This window comes from Stigmatopora argus, chromosome 17 (genome assembly GCF_051989625.1).
Source record: "Stigmatopora argus isolate UIUO_Sarg chromosome 17, RoL_Sarg_1.0, whole genome shotgun sequence".
Classification (NCBI taxonomy): Eukaryota; Metazoa; Chordata; class Actinopteri; order Syngnathiformes; family Syngnathidae; genus Stigmatopora; species Stigmatopora argus.
The window spans coordinates 5,569,473-5,590,060 of NC_135403.1; the positions used below are offsets into that span (position 1 = coordinate 5,569,473).

Below are 20,588 nucleotides of genomic sequence, written 5' to 3' on the forward strand. Positions count from 1 at the left end.
TAGCGAAATCACTGTCAGATTTTTTTTTACAATTTATTTGTGTGATACAGTTGCAAATACGTATTTGAACACCTGTCTATCAGCTAGGATTCTGACCCTGTTAGTCTGCCTTTTAAAGTCCACCTCCACTCCATGTATCATCCTGAATCAGATGCACCGGTTTGTGGTTGTTAGCTGCGTAAAGACACCTGTCCATCATATATGGATCATATAATCCAAAAGAGTGAAACTTGTAACATGGCCATGAACAAAGAGCTGTCCATCAGAGAGAAATTTATACACCCCCAAAAGTCTATGGAGAAATTGCCAACTAGCTTAGTGAAAAAGGTCCACTGGAGCAATCATTAGAAAAATGGAAGAAGCTAAACATGGCTGTCAATATTAAGAGCTTGGACCACTGTTTCCAAGGTGACTGGTGGTAATACACTAGGAAACAAACCATGGTTTGAAATTCTGCATGGCACAAATGACCATTTTGATTATACAGAGGAGTCATGGGCAATGTTCCCACTAATTTTTTGTTTGTCTGGGCAGAAAGACAATCTCCGTGAGCACACTGAGTACCGGTGTGAGCAACATCATCATTGCTTGCTATGGGCACATGCCAGTATCACACCTGCCATAAGCAGGTGCATGTCTACTACACATAGATGATTTAGTAATAATAAAATGTAATGATTAATATCTATGAATGGGCGGCCCGGCGGATGAGTGGTTTGCGCGTCGGCCTCACAGCTAAAAAATAAATTAAAAAAGTGGGATTTTATTTTGTGCGCTCCATATGATTTGCTGTGCGCAGAGAAGACGAGAGTAGTGCGCAATTGCGCACGCGCGCAGCTTAGAGGGAACATTGGTAATGGGAGAAAGTTTTGTGATCGGATAAGAACAAAATGGAACTTTTTGGTCGTAATTCCACTAACTAAGAATGATGAGTACCATCCCAAGAACACCATCCATCTGTGAAACCAAGGGGTGGTCTTCCAACATGACAATGACCCAAAGCACCCACCCAAGAAAACCAAGGAGTGGCTCTGTAAGAAGCATATCAAGGTTCTGGTGTGGCAGTCTCCAGACCTAAACCCAAAAGAAAATCTTTGGAGGGAGGTCAAACTCTGTGTTTCTCAGCGACAGCCCAGAAACCTGACTGATCTGTGTGGAGGAGTGGGCCAAAATTCTTCCTACAGTGTCTGTAAATCTGGTTTAAAAAAAACACAAGAAACATTTGACCTCTGTAATTGCTTTCAAGGGTTACTGCACTAAATATTATCGTTTTTCTCAGGTGTTCAAATACTTATTTGCAAGTATTTCACATAAATACATTGTTCCAAAAAAATCATACCTTGTGATTTCTGGATCTTTTTAGATCATCTCTCTCACAGTGGACAATACAAATTTCAGATCCCTTCATGATTTCTAAGTGGGGGAACTTGCAATAAAGCAGGGTGTTCAAATACTTATTAAACTCACTATACTACTACTTTTTTAAATCAGTTTTTAGTTCCCCTTTTAAACAGGTAATAAGTAGTCAGACATGAACCCGTGTCCAAAGTACGTACACACTAGAACTTGCATGCATGGGCAAATATAATCAAATTGCTACTTCATAAACCAAAGTCCTTCAAATAACAAGCATAAACACAAATTTAAAAAAAGTTGCAAAGGCAATAGATGCATAAACATTGATTGCATGAGATTGGCAAGTCAATTTCCTTCTGTCATGCAGCTGATGAAGGTGAAGAAGACACGGAAAAAAACAAGTCTTCTTCCAAAGAGGCGAGCCAATGAGAAAGCTGCTTCTTGGAAAACGATCTGCAGCAGTCTCTAAACTCATCGGGCTCCCCTGAAAGCACACATATTGCGTTTCATGGAGATACCCAGACAAAACGCTCTCTCCTGCCAACTTCCTTCCACGAGCACATTATTGCCATGGCGAGCTCTGCCTCAACTCTTCTCTGCATTCAGGCATGCTCCCATTTCCTTAAAAGGCCCCATTACCTAGCTCACCTTTCCTTCAAAGGCCTGTGGGGTCCTGTAAGAAAACTGTAAGTGATATGGAAGGGAAAGGCAAGAAGAGTCTCGGGCCATTAAAGGTTACTATGGGATGCCTTAATGCCCATTCAGGAAGCACTACACCTCTGCAATGTTGAGGATTCCAATGCTGTTCTTTTGGAGAAACCACTACTGACAAGATGTTTACCCTAAAATACTCTGGAGTTGGTAGTGTAGTGTTAACCCCCACTCTACCTTTAAAAAAAATCACTGCCTGTCTGTTCTTGAATGCACTCTCACTCATCCTTATTTCCCCTACTTGAGTAATCATTTACAGATCCATTTGGTTGACAAGGCGCATGATCTATTCCGCTTTTACAGTCTATAACTCATTCCCTGGTTTTCTGTCACTTTTAAATGATGCAAATTGTAGCTTTTGGTACGTTCGTGTTCATTTTTCTACTATTCCTTTAATGTGTTAGTGCTTTATCTGGACGAACCCGAAATGACACACTGCCGTTTAGCATTTATTGACATATCTATGTTTAAATATATGGTGGTTAGAATAATGTGGAATACTGTCTGCACTTAAATTCACTTGTGTCCTGTTTTGTATATATGTATAATCTACACATTCTCTCCATTTTTTTGTTATTAACTGTGAAATTCTCCTCAGAAACAACTGCCCTGGGATGTATTGTTGATGCATTCTCCTAAAATGGTTTACTAACAAACTGTACACATCAGTCTGTGTTGAATTTATAATGTTTGTCAATATTTATTGAAATGGTCTCAAGTAAATTTTCTCATTTTCCTTTTACCACATTATTATGGATGGTTTACCAACTACAATTTAGTATTTTTGTTTCAATGAACTCAAATCTAATTAAAACAATACATTTCGAACAATGTAAATGTATTTTCTGAGTTTGGAGATCATTCAAAGGAAATTGACTTTTTAAAATGTTATCTCCTTTTTAAGCTTGAAAAAAATGTCTTTTTTTAAACAATGTCAATGTTGCCCTCTAGTGCTTACAATGTTTCTAGTACATCATTGACTCTTACCAATTTGATAATCTAAACAAAAATATGATTTATGTTTGGGCATCTTTATTTTACTTTTTAGAACCGTTGGCCAAATGCCCTATTGACCAGCACATGAAGAAGCTAAGTAAATTTAGAATTAGTGCATGTTTGATAACATTATTGTTGGTTTTTAAAACCTGAGGATTCTCAATTCCAACATCATAATTTCAAACAAAGCATTTCTTTCTGCCTCAGTTCATTTAAACTAACAGACCTTAACTTTGATTCACTCAAATTCACACCCACTGGCAAGTTAGTCTTTATTGAGCATACGAGGGGGAAAAAAACATTTTTAGAAAAAAAGAACATGTTGGAAATGTCAAAGGAAGCCGAATTCGCCGCAGAAAACCGACACGGGTACACGCACATCTCGGCAAGAAGGCTAAAGCACAGATTTCAACCACCAAACCTCAAAACTGTAAAGTACTGTCCTAACACCATTTTTCAAGAGGCAAAAGGTCAAGTGTTGGATTTCTGGCCAGCCTATTTACTTCCTAAATCGCTTGAAAAGTGGATGAATGCCTTTGCCAAACGACACCGCTTTGCTTTTGCCCTGATATTCCATATACACTGCGTCATCTGCACCAGACATGGAGCTCATGGTCCCTGGTCGCCTTGAGAACTAGGTTGAAAAGAAACAAAACAAAAGTAAGAATGCATAGTAATGTAGTTATTACTTAGCTATATCATATACATGTAATGTTTTGGCAGCACCCACCTGTGACTTTGTTCCAACATCCCCTGACACATTTTCCTCCTCAGCATCCAAATCAGATGCAGACAAGACCTTTTGGAGGAGCTGTTGTTGCTCCTCCCTGGTGGAGAACATCAAATCTTCTTCCTCCATTCCTGCCAACTGTGTGATCACCTAAAAATGCAATAGAGTACTGTTAGATGGGCTGAATTAACATTTGACATGACCTTTTGCCTTTCAAAGTGGAACAATATATTAGTTCATGCCATGCATAGTAGTCATCTCCAATCTGCATAGGGGGCACAACGCCAACAACATTGAAAATGACAACACAACATTATTTTCATGGAGAATTTATTAAAGCACCATAAAACCAGTACTCAGGTATATATAGTAATGTATTTTATGACTTGCTACCAAGGCCTAACCTCTAGTCTTATAAAAAAAATTTAGAAAAAACCTTCAGTACTGGACAACCGCTGGCCTCAAAACAGTTTAGTGCTGTACACTGACACTCCATTCTAAACTGCCCGATTTCATCATAAAAATAAACCTGTTAAAGCCTGGTTTCAACCTTGAATTTAGACTATAGTGACATTGATGCTTCGTGAAAACTGCAGGAATGATTTTGTATCAAAATCATTGAGTTCCAATCTATCTACCGGACATGTGTCAAAGTGGCGGCCTGGGGGCCAAATTTGGCCCGCCGCATCATTTTGTGTGGCCCGGGAAAGTAAATAATGAGTGCCGACTTTCTGTTTTAGGATTAAATTAAAATGGTTATAGATGTACATTTCATTTCCTGATTTTCCCCTTTTTAAAATCAATCATTGCAATATTAGCTTTTTTATATATTTTTAGATTTTACAAAATGATTTTTGAACTAAACACAGAAAAAAATGATTAAAAAATTACAATTATTTATTTAAAAGGGGGAAAATCAGGAAATTTAATATACATCTATACTCTTCATTTTAATTTGATCCTAAAACAGAAAGTCGGCACTCATGATTTACTTTCCCGGGCCACACAAAATGATGCGGCAGGCCAGATTTGGCCCCCGGGCCGCCAATTTGACACATGTGCCATAGACTATAAAACCTTTTTTTAAACAGTATTTTTAGCATATGCTCTATATATTTATCAGACAAACACACATGCTCCAAAAATGTCCTGTATCTGCACTTCCTGCCTGAGGTAATTGATGATGGCTTGATGTTTGCTATTTTCTTGACATTGACAACAGAATTTTGTACAAAAAACGCTATAAATCTTATTGAAATTCTGATCACTGGAGTAGTTGCTACAGCTACAAGAAAGGGATTCTCTACAATGGTTTTGGCCCCATGCAGTTTGCCTTAAGATTGTGGCGTCCTACTTGCGGGCATAGTCTGGAATGTAGCACAAGCAAAAAAAAAGAGGGATAACTCTACCTTAAAGCTGTAGCCCTGGTCCACTAAAAACCGTTGCCTTTTGGTGGAATAGGCCATCTCCTGGGTGTCCTGAGACACCAGCGAATAAAAAAAAGCATTGTATTCTTCTGCAACCATTCCTAAAGTGGCAGATAGGTGATGTAAGAGGCCAACTTTGCTTGCATTTATGCATTGAAATGTATTCTTTCAGACAGTAAAAGAAACAAACCTTTCTTGGCTCTTAAGACTCGACCAAGTCTCTGGGCTTCCTGCCTTCTTGACCCACCATGAGAAGAGATTTGGATCAGAACATTGGCTTCTGGTAAGTCAAATGAAGTGTCGCCAACCTGTTTGGTGGTAAAGATACATTAATCAAATTAGTGGCCACGTATAAAGCAAAATATTAGAAAGGGTCATTCTCGACCACAGGCTCGGGAGCCATATGTGGCTCTTCGCTAACCTGTGAGGTAAAATATGGAAACCGCTGATGTGGGAGCTGTGTCCCAAACACACCAATAGAAGCGTCACGTTGGCACAATCTTTTTTTTTTCTAATTAGACCTTTCTGCATGCATGAAAATTTTGTACCTAGAGGCATTCATTCGTAAGTAAAGGTATGACTGTATGAATTGTTTATGGCTCTCTTTGTCAAAAAGGTTACCAACCCCTGTTCTAGATACATCATCAAAACGGTACACGGTCGATTAATCGCCGGTCTTTTGGTCGCCCGGAAGGTAAGTGATAATTACCATTTAAATCGTTGCTCAAATTCCCTAAATACAAACTGCGAATTACTATTTAGTCATACTTAATGCCTTAGTAATTATTAGGCTAAAGAAAAGCTCCAAATTTCCCGGACTTTTATTGTTTTTTGTTGGAGAACTTGTTAAGACCCTGACTGACGTAGCTTCTTAAAGGGACAACGCATGTACATACAAACTCATACACTCACACGTCGGCTCAGTGAAACTGCTCATGGCCATTATTGGCTTTTATTGATGCATAGACCGTGTTGTTTTACCTTGTTTTGTCGCCGGTCTTTTGGTCGCCTGTTGTCGCGGTCCGGGCGACCAAAAGACCGGCGACCAATCGACCGCACACAATCGAAACATCTGACTTTAGATAATTTGTTGCAGAAAGTTGCTGATTAAGACTTTAGCGTGTTGAAATTATTGTACTAATTACCTTGGAAATGAAAATGGTGTTAATCTTGGGGTTGTGTTTGAAGTTCTGCAAGATCTGCATACGTTCCCCTTGAGAAGTTGGACCATAGATGTAAGGCCTTGGAGAAAATTACAGAGGAAAGTATTTTAAAAACTGTATCAAAAAAGTCCTCTTTCTTGGGGGAAAATACATACTTGTTAAGACGAATTGCATATTCTTTCAAGGCAAAGACGTTATCAGCAAAAACAATGATCTTGTCATTGCGCCGCTCATGAAAGCGGATGAGGAACTGGCAAGCCCGGAACTTATTGGGATTCATGGTATAGAGCAAGATTCGCTTCTTAGTTTTGATGGCCACATATTCTCTGTAGAACTCTGGAGACATTGGGCACCAAACCTGCAACATCAACAGCATGTTGGTCATGATTTGGCTTCTACATAATATGCAGCTCTTGCAAGGTGTGTGGCTTTTTTCACCTCCGCACACTGGACTTTGGCTATGTATCCATTACTCTGCAACTCCATCCAGTTAGCTTCATAAAGCTTTGGTCCAATTAGGAAGTTGAGGTCCACAATCTTGTCATCCTCCCGAACTAAGGTAGCAGTAAGTCCCAGTTTGCAGTGTGCTTGCACGATGGTCAAGACACTTCGAAACATTTTGGCTAAGTGGGGAAGATTTAAAGAAAAAGAAAGCAGATCAGCCAATCAAACTAAATACAGGGTCTTTTCTGCTTGTCTACTAGAGCTGCAAGTAACAATCATTAACCTTATTGAACAATTGGATGATAATTTCAATGATAAATCGAGTGATCGGATAAATGGCACTTTTTTTGCAATTACCTTCACAATTTAATAATAGTAATAAGCAATAATAAATCATGTTGTCAAGTTGTTTGATGCTTGTTTTAAGTAAAAAATCCAAAAGTCCAAAATGAATGACTACTTCCTTCAAAAATAATATTCTAAGACAACTGTACTGTTCTAAGTGTTAAGTTAAATAAAAGTTCAGCGTATGAAACAAAAAATATCTCAGGCAAATCAGACAAAATCTTGTTACTTCAAATTTTAAAAAGTGCTGCTGGTTCATATTTTTCTATGCCAGTAAAGTGCTCATATAAATGGTCAATTACATCAAAAAAATTATCAGTTTTCTTAAAACCAAGAAGATAGCACCAGTAATAAAAGAAATAATAAACGCAATGAAAAAAGTGCATGCATTACGTGGACCACTTAACTTGCAACACATTTTTAAATGAGGTCATCAGGTGTCATTAAGCAACAATATCAAAGTTTATTCAAACAGGAAAATTAGCATTGCCACATTTTGATTAACGGCAGATTGCAAGCAACATTTTGGTGCCATACAAGTGTGTACCACCCATTCCTCCACTTAAGATCCCCCCTCATGCGTTTGAGTACATTAAGTGCATCCGCAAATAGTTGTGGCCAATAAGCAAATTCATTGGCAACAAATTTAATTGTATTTTTTATCGATCGGTTGTTGCAACCTAATTGTTTACCATTGTTAAAACTTACCTGGGATAGTGTGCACCTCGTCAAGAATAATGAGACCCCATTCTTGGCTTCTCATCCACTCCATCACCCTCTCAGCTTCCCAGGAACGCTTAGTGGTGTGCCCCAACATTGAGTAGGTGCTGATAGCCACTGAACAACCAATAGGCTTGTCCTTGGCATCCGAGGTAAAGCGGCAGATTTGGGAGTCATCGATAGTGGACCACATCTTGAACTGGGCTTTCCACTGTTCCACGGACACAGAAGAGTTACCTAACACTAGGCAACGTTTGCGTACCGTGCATGCTGCTGTCACGCCCACTAGAGATTTGCCTGCCCCTGGAAAACAGAGATGCAAGCTAAATGAATTAGTGATTATTTCCCGCCTCCAAATAATACCATATTTTCCGGACGACAAGTCCCACTTTTTTTCGTAGTTTAGCTAGGCCCGAGCCTAATACTTGAGTGCAACGTATGTATGTTTCTTTTGATTATAGTTATTTGTTAACTGCTATGTTAACAGATGCCTATTTAGCCCATTCTTCTCCATGTCCCGTTAACATACTGTATTTTCACGACTATAAGACGCACCACATTATAAGGCGCACCACATTATAAGGCGCACCCTCAATGAATGACACAATTTTTTTTCTCCCATATATAAAGCACACTGGATTATAAGAGGCCCTGTCTATTTTGGGAAAAAATTAAGACTTTTAAGTGCGCCTTATAGTCGTGAAAATACGGTGTTTGTTCTTGGTTTCGGATTGAAAATGAAAAATTGCCCTCCCAAAAGTGTGACTAAAGTTTATTCTTTTGTGTATTTTTGGGCAGGTGTGACTTTTACTAAGGGGTGACTTATAGCTTGGAAAAAACAAAATAACTGATGCGTGGGTTTGGATAAATTCACTCCCAGGGGCTTGAAAGTAGCATGCTGCCATTACCTCACCTGTTAAATGGATCCCAAATCAAAGTGAGAATGTACAGTAATCCCTCGATTATCACGGTTAATGTAGACCAGACATAGCCGCAATAAACAAAAAACCTCACAGTAGGGTCACCCCTATTTAATATTATATATATATGTTTATTATATATATATATATATATATATATATATATATTTTTTTTTTTTTTTTTTTTTTAACTTCACTGCTGAGTTGTAGTAGCAAGCGAAGGACAGGGGAGTGGCTTCCGCTTGCAAGATTCAGCATGGATTTTCACATTTTTATGAACTAAAAAAATATATATACAGTGGTACCTCGAGATACGAGCTTAATCCGTTCCGTGACTGAGCTCGTATGACAAGTTACTCGTAACTCGAGGTAAAGTTTCCCATTGAAATGAATGGGAAACAAATTAATTCGTTCCAACTCTCTGAAAAAAACACCAGAAACAGGATATTGGATTGAAAAAAAAGTTTTATTTCTTATAATTCGCCATATATTGACAAAGTAATAAATAACGAGTGGTTTAATAGAAATAAAGTGTTTAATCTAACTAAAATTGGGCAGATTTCGCCGAGGGGAGAGGGGCACAAAAGGGGCGGGGGGCTTCGTTTTTTTTCTTCCACAAAACGCACTCGTAAACGGAACAAACACTCCACCCTCACGTTCGCTATCGATGGGCTGTTTGCTGTCGTACTATTCCCTTCAAAATATTCCGAAAATGATGCACACAAATGTCCTCACAATCGAATAACGCACGACGAGCAGCAGTCTTTTATCAGCGATCGCGCCGCTGCTCATGTTGTTGTTGTTGTTGGGCCACCTCAGGCGCTTGAGGATTACCCTCAGCAGCGCTAGAGCTGTCACTGGAACGCGGATTAGTTCATCCAGGGGGTAGCCGGAGGTGTGGGGCAGTGCGAATATCTCCGGCTGGATGAAAAACGTAGGGCGCCACGTTCCTGGGTGTCAGCTCTGGGTGGTTTTGTTGGATTCGCATGGGAGCTTCGGGGCCGCTGGCTAGCGGCTCCTTTTAGCTTGTAGCATCTGTGTTCGCATCCCCTCGAACGGCGCCTAATGCCATTGCCTGTCGGCGTTGTGCGCACGAGTATACTTCATTACCCAGAAAGCCCTCTTTTCACCGCGCATGCGCGTTGTGCGTTTCCTGGTCTGAATAGCTCATCCGGTGCTCGTAAATATTGTTATACACGAAAGATATGCCAAAAAAAATGCCATGGCAACCTGGCTTGGTCGCATCACGAAACTTTGACCGCATCACGGGCGAATTATTCGATCGAAATTTCCCCCGTAAGACGAGCATTCCGTATGACGAACGGTCGTATGACGAGGTACCACTGTATTTCTTTTTTTTACTTTACTAAAAATCTGCAATGTAGTGAAGCCACGATATTCGAGGGATTACTGTACATCAATTTTACTCAGATTTTAATACGATGACATTTACACTATCTACTGACTATATAATTGACAGATATGGACCGTACAGTCATTACTTGCATAAAATGCCCTCAAATATATTGGAGGTCACTTATTTAGTCAGTCTGATGCCTATTGTATGTATCAGTAATGTGAGTTTACGCAAAACACATTCCATTTAAAATTGTTGCACGTGACAGAATTTTTCATCATTCCATCCTCTCTTACCAACAGTAAATCGCTATTCTTACCACAGGGCAACACGATGACTCCAGAGCGGGCGCGTCCATTGCCAAACATTTTGCGTAGACTTTTTTCCTGGTAGGGTCGCAGTACAGCTGTCGGTTTCAAGTCTATGTTTATATCCGGGTTGACGGTATCATTCCTAAAGTCATACTCTGCAAGGAGCGGGTATTCCAGCTCAATGCAGCGCTTTTGTAGTGCTTCAATCATTTCCTAGCCAAAACCAAGATGATAATGTTGTCAAACAACACTTACTGTGTTCAGATATAAACAAAGAAAAAAAAACGATCAGCTTTAACAGATAAAATGTAAATGGCACCTGTTGAAGCTCAAAAGACACTGTCTGAGTCTCTTCCTCCTCCTCCTCATCCTTATCCATCTGCTCATAGTAGCTGAAAATGTCCTCAGGGACCTGTTGGTTTACAGGTTGTCCATCTGTAGGCTGTTGGGATGTAGAAGCACCTCGTTTGTCGTCAACCGTCTTGGAGATCTATTGAAGAAATATGATAGCATTAAGTATAAAGAGCTATTAACTCAAACTTGGATGGAAGAACTTACATACAGTAGATTTCAGACTAGTCAAGGCACACCAATCAAAAATGCACAACGAGGGGAGGGAAATATGATAAAAAGTGTGAGTTGTATTCCAAAGAATACAGTAAATCCTTCTGTCATTGTTAGTTGTATAAACATTGAACAAGTACAGTGGTACCTTGACATACGAGCAATTTGAGATACGAGTAAAATTTCGGGCAAATATTTATCTTGAGATGCGAGACACATTTTGACATACGAGCATACAGCGGACGCGAGAGGCTGCTCATAAGAACATCGTGGGGACTGTCTTTCTGGTCGCAACTCCCTCGTGTAATGTCTCTACAAGCATTGGGTTGCATTTTTTTCAGTGTTTTTTTCCCCGTTAGACAGTGCGAATGGCGGATCGATCGCTAATACGAGGAGCAATGTTCCCTCTATTTTTTTGTTTGTCTGGGCAAAAAGACAACCTCTCTGAGCACACTGAGTACATCATGTGAGCAACATCATCATTGCTCGCCGCTATGGGCACACACCAGTATCACACCTGCCATAAGCAGGTGCATGTCTACTACTCTACTACACATAAATGATTTAGTAATAATAAAATGTAATGATTAATATCTATGAATGAGCGGCCCGGCGGATGAGTGGTTCGCGCGTCGTCCTCACAGCTAAAAAAAAAGAAAAAAAATGGGATTTTATTTTGTGCGCTCCATATGATTTGCTGTGCGCAGAGAAGACGAGAGTAGTGCGCAATTGCGCACGCGCGCAGCTTAGAGGGAACATTGACGAGGAGTATATACGTACTACTTCTCGTTGGCAAGTGGTCGTGCGTTATCCTATTGTGAGGACTTTTGTGTGCATCATTTTCGGAATATCTTAAAGGGAATACAAAACCAAACAACCCTCGATGGTTGCATCTGAAAGTCAGCGTGGAGGCGGGGCAAATAGAGCCAACCCAGGAGAAGAAAGGTATCAACATTTAAAACAAAATTAGAATAAAGTTTAGTGTAAGGTTAGATTATACTTATTTTAGAGTGTGTCTGCATCGTAATCCAAGTTCATTTAAATTTTTGTGTTATGTTACGAGCGCGTTGCCGTGCAAAAAGTCCCTAGCCCCTCTCTGTGTCCGTCTCTCTCCCCTCCGCGAAATCCGTCTAATTTTAGTAATATTAAACACATTTTAGTACTATTAAATCACTAGTTATTTGTTATTTTGTTAATAGATGGCGAATTAGAAGAAATAAAACATTTTTTCCAATCCAATATCCTGTTTTGGGTGTTTTTTCAGAGGGTTGTAACAAATTAATTTGTTTTTAGTTCATTTCTAAGGGAAACGTTCAAATTAATTTGTTTTTAGTTCATTTCTAAGGGAAACGTTCATTTGAGTTACGAGTAAATCGATATACGAAAATAAAAAGTGTGAGTTGTATTCCAAAGAATACAGTAAATCCTTCTGTCATTATTAGTTGTATAAACATTGAACAAGTATTGTTTTCTGGCCAGAAAGTATTACTTTTTTTCCCATACCGCTGACTTGCTGTGAATGACCTCAGTAATGAGCTCGCCTTCGGTGCCATCGGGAGCATTGAGGCGACATATTCGAATCTTCTCGTCCTGCAGGAGACGCTGAATCACGTCAGGGAAGGTGCTTTCGACAAAATACCTGAAGACAGAAATATAAATAAGCAGGGAAAAATGAAATACTAAAGAGCGACAATAACATTTTGACGTAACTTTACCTATTACGCTTCAGCACCAGCTTGACTTTTCCGTAGCTCACAGTGCAGAGCTGAGGGGAAAAAATTAGAATTAAAATGCTTTTATTGAAAAGATACAATAATAAATTTAACTGAGTTCCAAAGAATAGCCAATTATATTATATCATTTTTACATATATGTGCGTATTAAATATTTTCAGGTTCATACAAGGATATTGATGATATTCCTTAGCCTGTTTAAGGTGTTTTACATTAAGTGTTACGCTAGCAATGACAGGGATAAGCAAAAAAACAAGTGTTTGTTTTCAAAATGTGTCACACTCATCAAAGCGTGATTAGCTTTACGGTAAATTTTAACAATAATCATCTTTAAGCAAGGTGTCCTGAACTTTTTTTTAATGGCAAAATCTAAAACTTGTTAAACTTAATTTATTTTTTTAAAATAGCCATGAGGAAAATTTACATCGTTTCTTTTTGTGAGGCTGAAAATAGTTTGCTTGCCAATGGTGATGATATCCATATATTGCCTTCTCGCAGGCGTAGGGATACGTCATCGCTTTCACCAACTATGATTGGCTAGTGATAGAGTGGACTAGCCAGAGCTACCAAACTGTATCTGGAGTGAGCTGCACAAGCAAATATATTGTTGTGTTGATTTAAAGCAGGGGTCTCAAACATGCGGCCCGCGGGCCAACTGCGGCCCGCGGGACGATAATTTGCGGCCCCCGTCTTAATATGAAAGATCAATTTTTTTTTTTTTTAAATTTTTTTTTTTTTTTTTTTAATTATTTTTTTTTTTTGGGTGGGCGGGACATCGGCCGGGCTGTCCAGTGCCTCGCTCACTCACTCATTCATTCCTCCAATCAGCTGGGCGGAGGAGAAGCCGTGAGGCCGATCACTCCGCTCGGCGCGCACACTCCTCCGCTGCTCTCAGCATAGAACTGAATGAGGCGCTATGATCCGTGATCCAGCCTGTGTCAGTGTCTGTAGCCATCTCCGCGATTGAAACGGAGAGCGAAAGTGCACATGCGCCACAAACCCGCGAGACTGAATGTGAAAGATCAACCCGAGACTCATTCCAAGTGGAAAAACATATTACAGAGCCCCAGAGATGTCTCTTTCAAAGCCTGCGGTGAAGAGAAAGGTCGGTGATGAGCACAGACAGTTTCAAGAAAAGTGGGGAGTGCAATATTTCTTTGTTGAACACAGGGGCACCCCGACGTGTCTCATTTACACTGAAAAAGTTGCGGTGCACAAGGAATACAATTTGAAACGTAATTGTACTACGAGACATGCTGTGGAGTACGAAAAATACCAGGGAGATGAGAGAGCCAACCAGGTTGCCAGTCTTAAAACACGTCTTCTGAGGCAACAGGATCTCTTCAAGAAGGCTACCAAAGACAGTAATGCAGCAGTCAAAGCTAGCTACGCCGTTTGTGAGTTGATTGATCCTGTGCTAAGTGATCCCAAATGGCTCATGGACTTGGCTTTTCTTGTTGATATCACACATGAGCTTAATGTACTGAACAAGAAGCTACAAGGCCAGGGGCAACTTGTCAGTGCTGCCTATGACAACGTGAGAGCATTCTGCACTAAACTTGTGTTATGGAAAGCCCAGCTCTCTCAGACAAACCTTTGCCATTTCCCAGCATGCAAGGCTCTCGTGGATGCAGGCACACCATTCAGTGGTGAGAAGTATGTTGAGGCCATTTCGAAGCTACAGGAGGAATTTGATCACAGATTTGCAGACTTCAAGACACACAAAGCCACATTTCAAATTTTTGCGGACCCCTTCTCCTTTGATGTGCAAGATGCCCCTCCTGAACTTCAAATGGAGCTCATTGACCTGCAGTGCAACTCTGCACTCAAAGCCAAGTTCAGGGAGGTGAGTGGAGAAGCAGACAAGCTTGGGCAATTTTTGAGAGAGTTGACCCCCAGCTTCCCTGAACTTTCCCGAAGGTTCAAGCGGACCATGTGCCTTTTTGGGAGCACATACTTGTGTGAGAAGCTCTTCTCCACCTTGAACTTCAATAAGTCCAAGTACAGGTCCAGACTTACTGATGAACATCTTCAAGCTCTACTGAGGGTCTCCACTGCTTCCTCCCTCAAGCCAAATGTGACTATGTGAGAAGAAGCGCTGCCAGGTCTCTAGCAGCAAGGAGTAGGCAAAAGAAGCCGTGTTCAGAATATTTCATGTTCAATGTTCCATTCAAGTTCAGAAAGTTAAAGGTTAAAGAGCTGTTAATACAGACATTTGAAACGGAATAAAAATAATTCATTTTCTCTACTTAGCCAGCCAGTGTATATCTACTGTATGCTCATTAGTATTATTTGGTTTTATATTACTGATTGATTTATTTTTTATTCATCTTTAAGTTAATTTATTTAATTCATTATTTTTTGTTAAAAAATAAAGGTATTTGATAACGTTGGAATGTTTTATCAGTGCTTTTCTTGTGGAAATCCTGATGCGGCCCAGTCTCACCCAGACTCGGCCTCTAGCGGCCCCCAGGTAAATTGAGTTTGAGACCCCTGATTTAAAGCCATTTTCAAGACGGACTTGTCAAGAAAAAAAAAAGCTGGACATCATTAAGAAAGGTCGGACAACTCCAAAGCAAACAAGCCTATCACAACCGGGGAGCAAACATTTTCAGCACTAAATCGAATAAAAACGTATGCCAGAAATACGACAGGACAGGCTCGACTTTCAGCATTAGCTTTGATGGCGATAGAAAAGAAGGAAGAAAGAAAGGTGGATGGATATTGTGTACAGTTCAAAAGGATTTTTGGTGAGTACAATATGGCTATATCCCTAAATAATATTTCAATTGTATGAGGTTATTATTGAGGATTTTCTATGTGTCGCATCTGTAGCTGCAGTAGAGGTTTTATAGCCATAAAATAGTTTTTGCTGAAGGCGTCACTAGGAAATGCACGGACCGCCACTGTAATTGAATAATGAGGAAAGTAATTTACTTCACAGATCACAGATGTTTGAAGATTCAAATTTGAAAGAAAAAAAGATGTGATAATTATCATAATTATCAATAGATTGTTTTTTTAATTGTGATAATTTTTGTCATATCGGCCAATTGTCAAAGTATCTAGGCATCTTAGCGAACAAGAGTACAGAAGTGAAGTAAAAATAAATCATGAAGTGGAGTAAAGATACTGATTTTGGTGCATTCCCAATCCACACCTTGATAAACTGTACAATTCCATCGGGTACAGAGGTTTTGCTGAGTTTTTGAAGATACTCCACAATGTCAGAAGTCTGCAACCCCACACTGACAGCTGCATATAGTGAATATGCTGTTAGCTTGTACTCGTGGACGTGGTTTGGCCTGCACACTGGCTCCGCAATGGCCACCAAAAAATCCTGGGCATACTTATATACTGGTGAAAATGCTTCGAGAAAGATGTGTCCATCTGGAGCCTGCGGCAGAGGAAAATTCATTAAAACTTGATAAACAATTGAGAATATTGACCTTTATTGTATTCTGAAATAACAAATAACATGGCGGCCCGGCAGTTAACAACAGTTAACATCATTTATTACCATTATTGCAACAAAAGTAATTTAAAAAATCTAGCAGATAATACAGTATTTTGGGGATAATAGCTTGATTAATAGAGTAATTTTTAACTTTAAAGATATGGTAATCCACTGATATCAGATTTTTTCCAAACTAGCTCATGTAACTTATTATATTACAACATGAAAAAATAAGCACCTGAAGAGAATTTTGACCTGAAATGTAAAACTTCAGTGAACACAAATACTTCCTGTTTTCAGTTTTCTTTTTGGACACATTTCCAGTGTAATGCTACATGAATGACCGGTTGAAAAAAATTAGCATAACAGCGCGTCGGGTTCACAGCTCGGGTCCTGGGTTTCAAGCCCAGGTCGGTACACCTGTGTGGAGTTTGCATGTTCTACCCGGGCCTGCATGGGTTTTCTCTGGGTACTCCAGTTTCCTCCCACATGCATGGTAGGCTGTGTGTTATTTTGAATTCATAATTTGAAATTGTAGGGCGGCCCGGTGGAGTGAGTGGTTAGCATGTCAGCCTTACACTCTAGGGTCCTGGATTCAAATCCAGGTCACGTCCACCTGTGTGGAGTTTGCATGTTCTCCCTGGGCCTGCGTGGGTTTACTCCGGGTACTCTGGTTTCCTCCCACATTCCAAAAACATGCATGGTAGGCTGATTGGACACTCTAAATTGCCCCTAGATATGAGTGTGTGCATGAATAGTTGCCTGTCTCCTTATCCCCCGCTATGATAGGCTCTAGCACCCCCCGCGACCCTAATGAGGATAAAGCAGTTCAGAAAATGAATGCATGAATAACAAATACGATCTCTCACCACCCAGAGAGGTCGTGAGGAGTGATCATTCTTCAGAAGCATCTGAATTCGATAATCTTTGGCCCCATATTCATCCAGTTTTGTGCTGGATTCATCCACTTGCTTCCCCGCTGCAGCAGGAATAGCATCCTGCGACTTGCCACTCACCACCTCTTCTTCATCTTCCTCCTCATCGTAGGAACGCTTTTTGGACTTCTTCTCTGTTCATTCGAGTTTTTAAACACATAAATAATAATGAAGTATAAATGTAAACATTGCCAAACAACCTGTAGTGTGTGTATGAAATACAATCAGACAATAAGCATCAACAGTAGAAGCAAAGTATACGAGAATTAAAGAAATATGAAACCTTGAATAAATCAGCGTTAAATTAACAATACTGTCATTACTCTGTTTTTTTAATACAGCACAGATCTCTACAATCCAACAAAATCAAATGAAATGTGCACCATGATTAAAGTAAATACGCATTAGATTTTGGATCTAGCGTCCTAAACACTGTAAAATAGCAAGCTGAAATCTTATAAAATATTTTACCTCGATCCCCTTTTTCCTTTTTCCCCATTTAAGTTCCTTGGAATTACTTTTCTCTTTTAGATGGAAATAGAGTAGAGCCAGTCAATTGGGGAGTCTTGCTACCTTGTCAGATTGTGAAAACAACATTTTCTTATTTGACTTGAATTGTGGTTGATCATCTGCATTAAGTTACATTACCTCCCCCTATTGGACTGGAACCATGCATTGTGAGATATCATATATACAAGGCTAGAAATCTTAAATTGTAACCCGCGGTGTAATCAAAGCTGCCATCTTGCAACAGAACACCCAAATCGCCCCACCCACTGAGCAATGCATGTTATTAAGAAAACAATGTATTTTTTTAAGTATTAAAGTCCAACCAAAAAGCATTTACAGCCCCCCACACACAGACACACACTGACTAATGCACGTTATTATGAAAACAATTTATATTTTGTGTGTGTCTATTTTTAATAGGCGTGGCCGAGGTCACAGTTCAAATTGCCGACGTCAAACCCCAAAATGGCTGATGAGCCAGGAGGCAAGACGGGCGTGCACTGCAGAGCAGCTCCAAAGTGACGATTTGCCGAAGAAAGCCTGACAAACTTCTCACAGGACGATGCAGCACATTCGGTACGTTGTCATTTGGGGATTTCGAAGCCCCAGTTCTCGTCTTAAGAGTGATAAGAGCATGATTCGTCGACGTGATGTAGCCCCATGTGTGTCCAGACAGCAAAATGTTTGCAAACAAATTGGCTACATTGCGTTACCGATCGCTCTTTGTTTAAAAAGAAATCATTCCATTGTGTGTTTCAGTCCCTCAACGAGCACAGACTGCTGGGAAACATCAAGAATGTGGCCAAAACGACCAGAAAGGGGCATCTTGTCGACGCCATAACAAAGTGAGTCATTTTTAAATAGTTCCGATTTTCTCTATCCGTGTAATATTTAAACGTCAGCGTTCATTATTCAAGGCAATTGGCTCGTTTTTAATCATGATACATTCAAATTTTGAATGGAAACACTAACTAACTTGGTGTTTTTTTAATAGCAAAAACATGTGGATAAGTCACCCACACAAATGCCATTAGTGGACTGTAAGGAATATACAGATTATCGCGGTTAATGTAGACAATACATGGCTGCGATAAATGAAAAACTGTAAAGTAGGGTCATCCCTATTGAATTTAATTTAAAAAAAATACTATAGTGGCAAGTGTAGGAGTAACTTCTGCTTGTGAGTTTCACATCTTTTTGAACTTCCAAATAATAATCGAACATGGGCTTTGTCATCATCATTGACTCAACATACCCAAATAACTGCGTATGACGAAATTGGTAATTGGTACAAAAAAATCTGCCATGTAGTGGAACTGTGCACTCAAATAGATTATATACTTTTACCCTGTTAACTTTCTTAAAGACCTCAGGGCTTGGACTGTTTCATTTTTAGTTTTAAATGTGGTTTTGACAAAACCTAAGTAAGACATTTATTCAACAATAGTGCAGGTGTCATTTTTGACTCATTTAAAAAAAAAATCCTCGGCATAAGAGAAAAACAGAAGCTTTTTGGATATTTATTTTTTAAGAATGAATGGACTTGAAATAATTGACTGAAAAACTCAAGGCAGAAGTAGCATTTATTATTTTCATGTAATTTGTACCTTGTGGGCCCCTGTCCAGTGTGTTTTCTGTATTTCCCACCACATCAAGATCCTGATTATTTGTTTGTGGAGGAAAACATGAAAAATAGACTGGAATCATTTTTAGTCTCTTGGCAGCAGACAAAAAGAAAACCAGACCATCAGGAGTATGTCTAATATTGCCTTTTGCAGGGTCTGAATAATGGGTACCCTTTTGATGTTTTATAGAAAAAAAGCCAAATGTAGGAGTTTTTTTAGTTACATTTACTTGATTAGGCCCAGTCTGTATTTCTTTTATGTAACTTAATCTATTGTGCCTTGACCCCTTTTTGTTTTCCAGAGTTCCACCCAAGGGGGATGAGGTTTCCTGCTTATGTTGAGATAGGCTGACGCACTCCCTCATTTCTTGGTGCTGGGTGTTATGCCAGAACCCATCTCAAAGATTTTTCAAAATAAAAGGTAAGACCCAGTGAATGTTTTTTTACTTAACTTTGTGTATTGACCCCTTTTTTGTTTTCCAGAATTCCACCCAAGGGGGACAAGATTTCCTGCCTATGTACAGATAGGCTGACGCACCCCCTCATTTCTCGGTGCTGGGTGTTACGCCAGAACCTATCTCCAAACTTTTTCAAAATAAAAGGTAAGACCCTGCGAATGTTTTTTTACTTAACTTTGTGTATTAACCCCCTTTTTCCCCCAGATTTCCACCTGGTGCCAAGGGGAGTTTCTTTGTCCATTTTCAAATGGATGAAGGCAAAACTGAATTTTAAAAATGCTGGAGGGCCTGCGCGAACCTATCTCCAAAGTTTTTCAAAATAAAAGTTTTTCAATGTATACATGTGTTGGTCTTTATCTAACAAATGCAAGTAACAATCCAAGTTAAAAAATTTATTTACATTTCAACTTTTGCATTACATTGAAGTGTTGATTGGTTCAGCCAGTCTTTTCTCTGGTTTGTCCACCTGTAGACATAAGACAAGACATTTTAGTTAAATGTTCACAAAACAATTTTAGTAAAATACACTTTGAAAATAAAATTAGGAAAAAAAAGCTGGGGGCATAAACAATACAATTAGAACAAAAAATAAAAAAACTGGGGGAATAAACACTTAGAAGAAAAAAAATAAAGCTGGGGGAAGAAAAAAATAAAGCTGGGGGAATCAACACTTAGAAGAAAAAAACTGGGTGAATAAACACTTGGAAACAAAAATGAGGGAATAACTTAGAAAAAAAGCTGGGGGAATATACACTGAAAATAAAAAACGGAATAAACACAGAAAATAAAATCAGAAAAAAATGGGAATGAATTCCTGCTCTAACATT

The 20,588-nt window shown here is 39.4% G+C and overlaps 1 protein-coding gene and 1 long non-coding RNA gene across 4 annotated transcripts; one reads left to right on the forward strand and one right to left on the reverse strand.

The window, feature by feature from the left end:
- Positions 1–3,318: 3,318 nt before the first annotated feature.
- ercc3 (excision repair cross-complementation group 3) lies at positions 3,319–17,809 on the reverse strand. Its single transcript, XM_077624102.1, has 15 exons — positions 17,641–17,809; positions 17,104–17,303; positions 15,938–16,174; positions 12,760–12,809; positions 12,548–12,683; positions 10,800–10,970; positions 10,489–10,693; positions 7,881–8,195; positions 6,822–7,006; positions 6,539–6,741; positions 6,366–6,462; positions 5,411–5,528; positions 5,203–5,321; positions 3,794–3,943; positions 3,319–3,697 (listed from the first exon to the last, which is right to left on the reverse strand). The coding sequence occupies exons 1-15, from the start codon at positions 17,666–17,668 to the stop codon at positions 3,563–3,565; spliced, it is 2,349 nt and encodes a 782-aa protein (XP_077480228.1). The 5' UTR covers positions 17,669–17,809; the 3' UTR covers positions 3,319–3,562.
- Positions 17,810–18,103: 294 nt separating this feature from the next.
- On the forward strand, positions 18,104–20,099 carry LOC144091620 (uncharacterized). 3 transcript variants are annotated; one of them, XR_013305777.1, is made up of 5 exons: positions 18,104–18,255; positions 18,439–18,524; positions 19,606–19,724; positions 19,787–19,905; positions 19,966–20,099. It is a non-coding gene; the product is annotated as an uncharacterized LOC144091620 (long non-coding RNA). The 3 variants fall into 3 exon arrangements; XR_013305778.1 differs by lacking the exon at positions 19,606–19,724; XR_013305779.1 differs by lacking the exons at positions 19,606–19,724; positions 19,787–19,905; positions 19,966–20,099 and adding an exon at positions 19,458–19,498.
- The last annotated feature ends 489 nt before the right edge of the window (positions 20,100–20,588 follow it).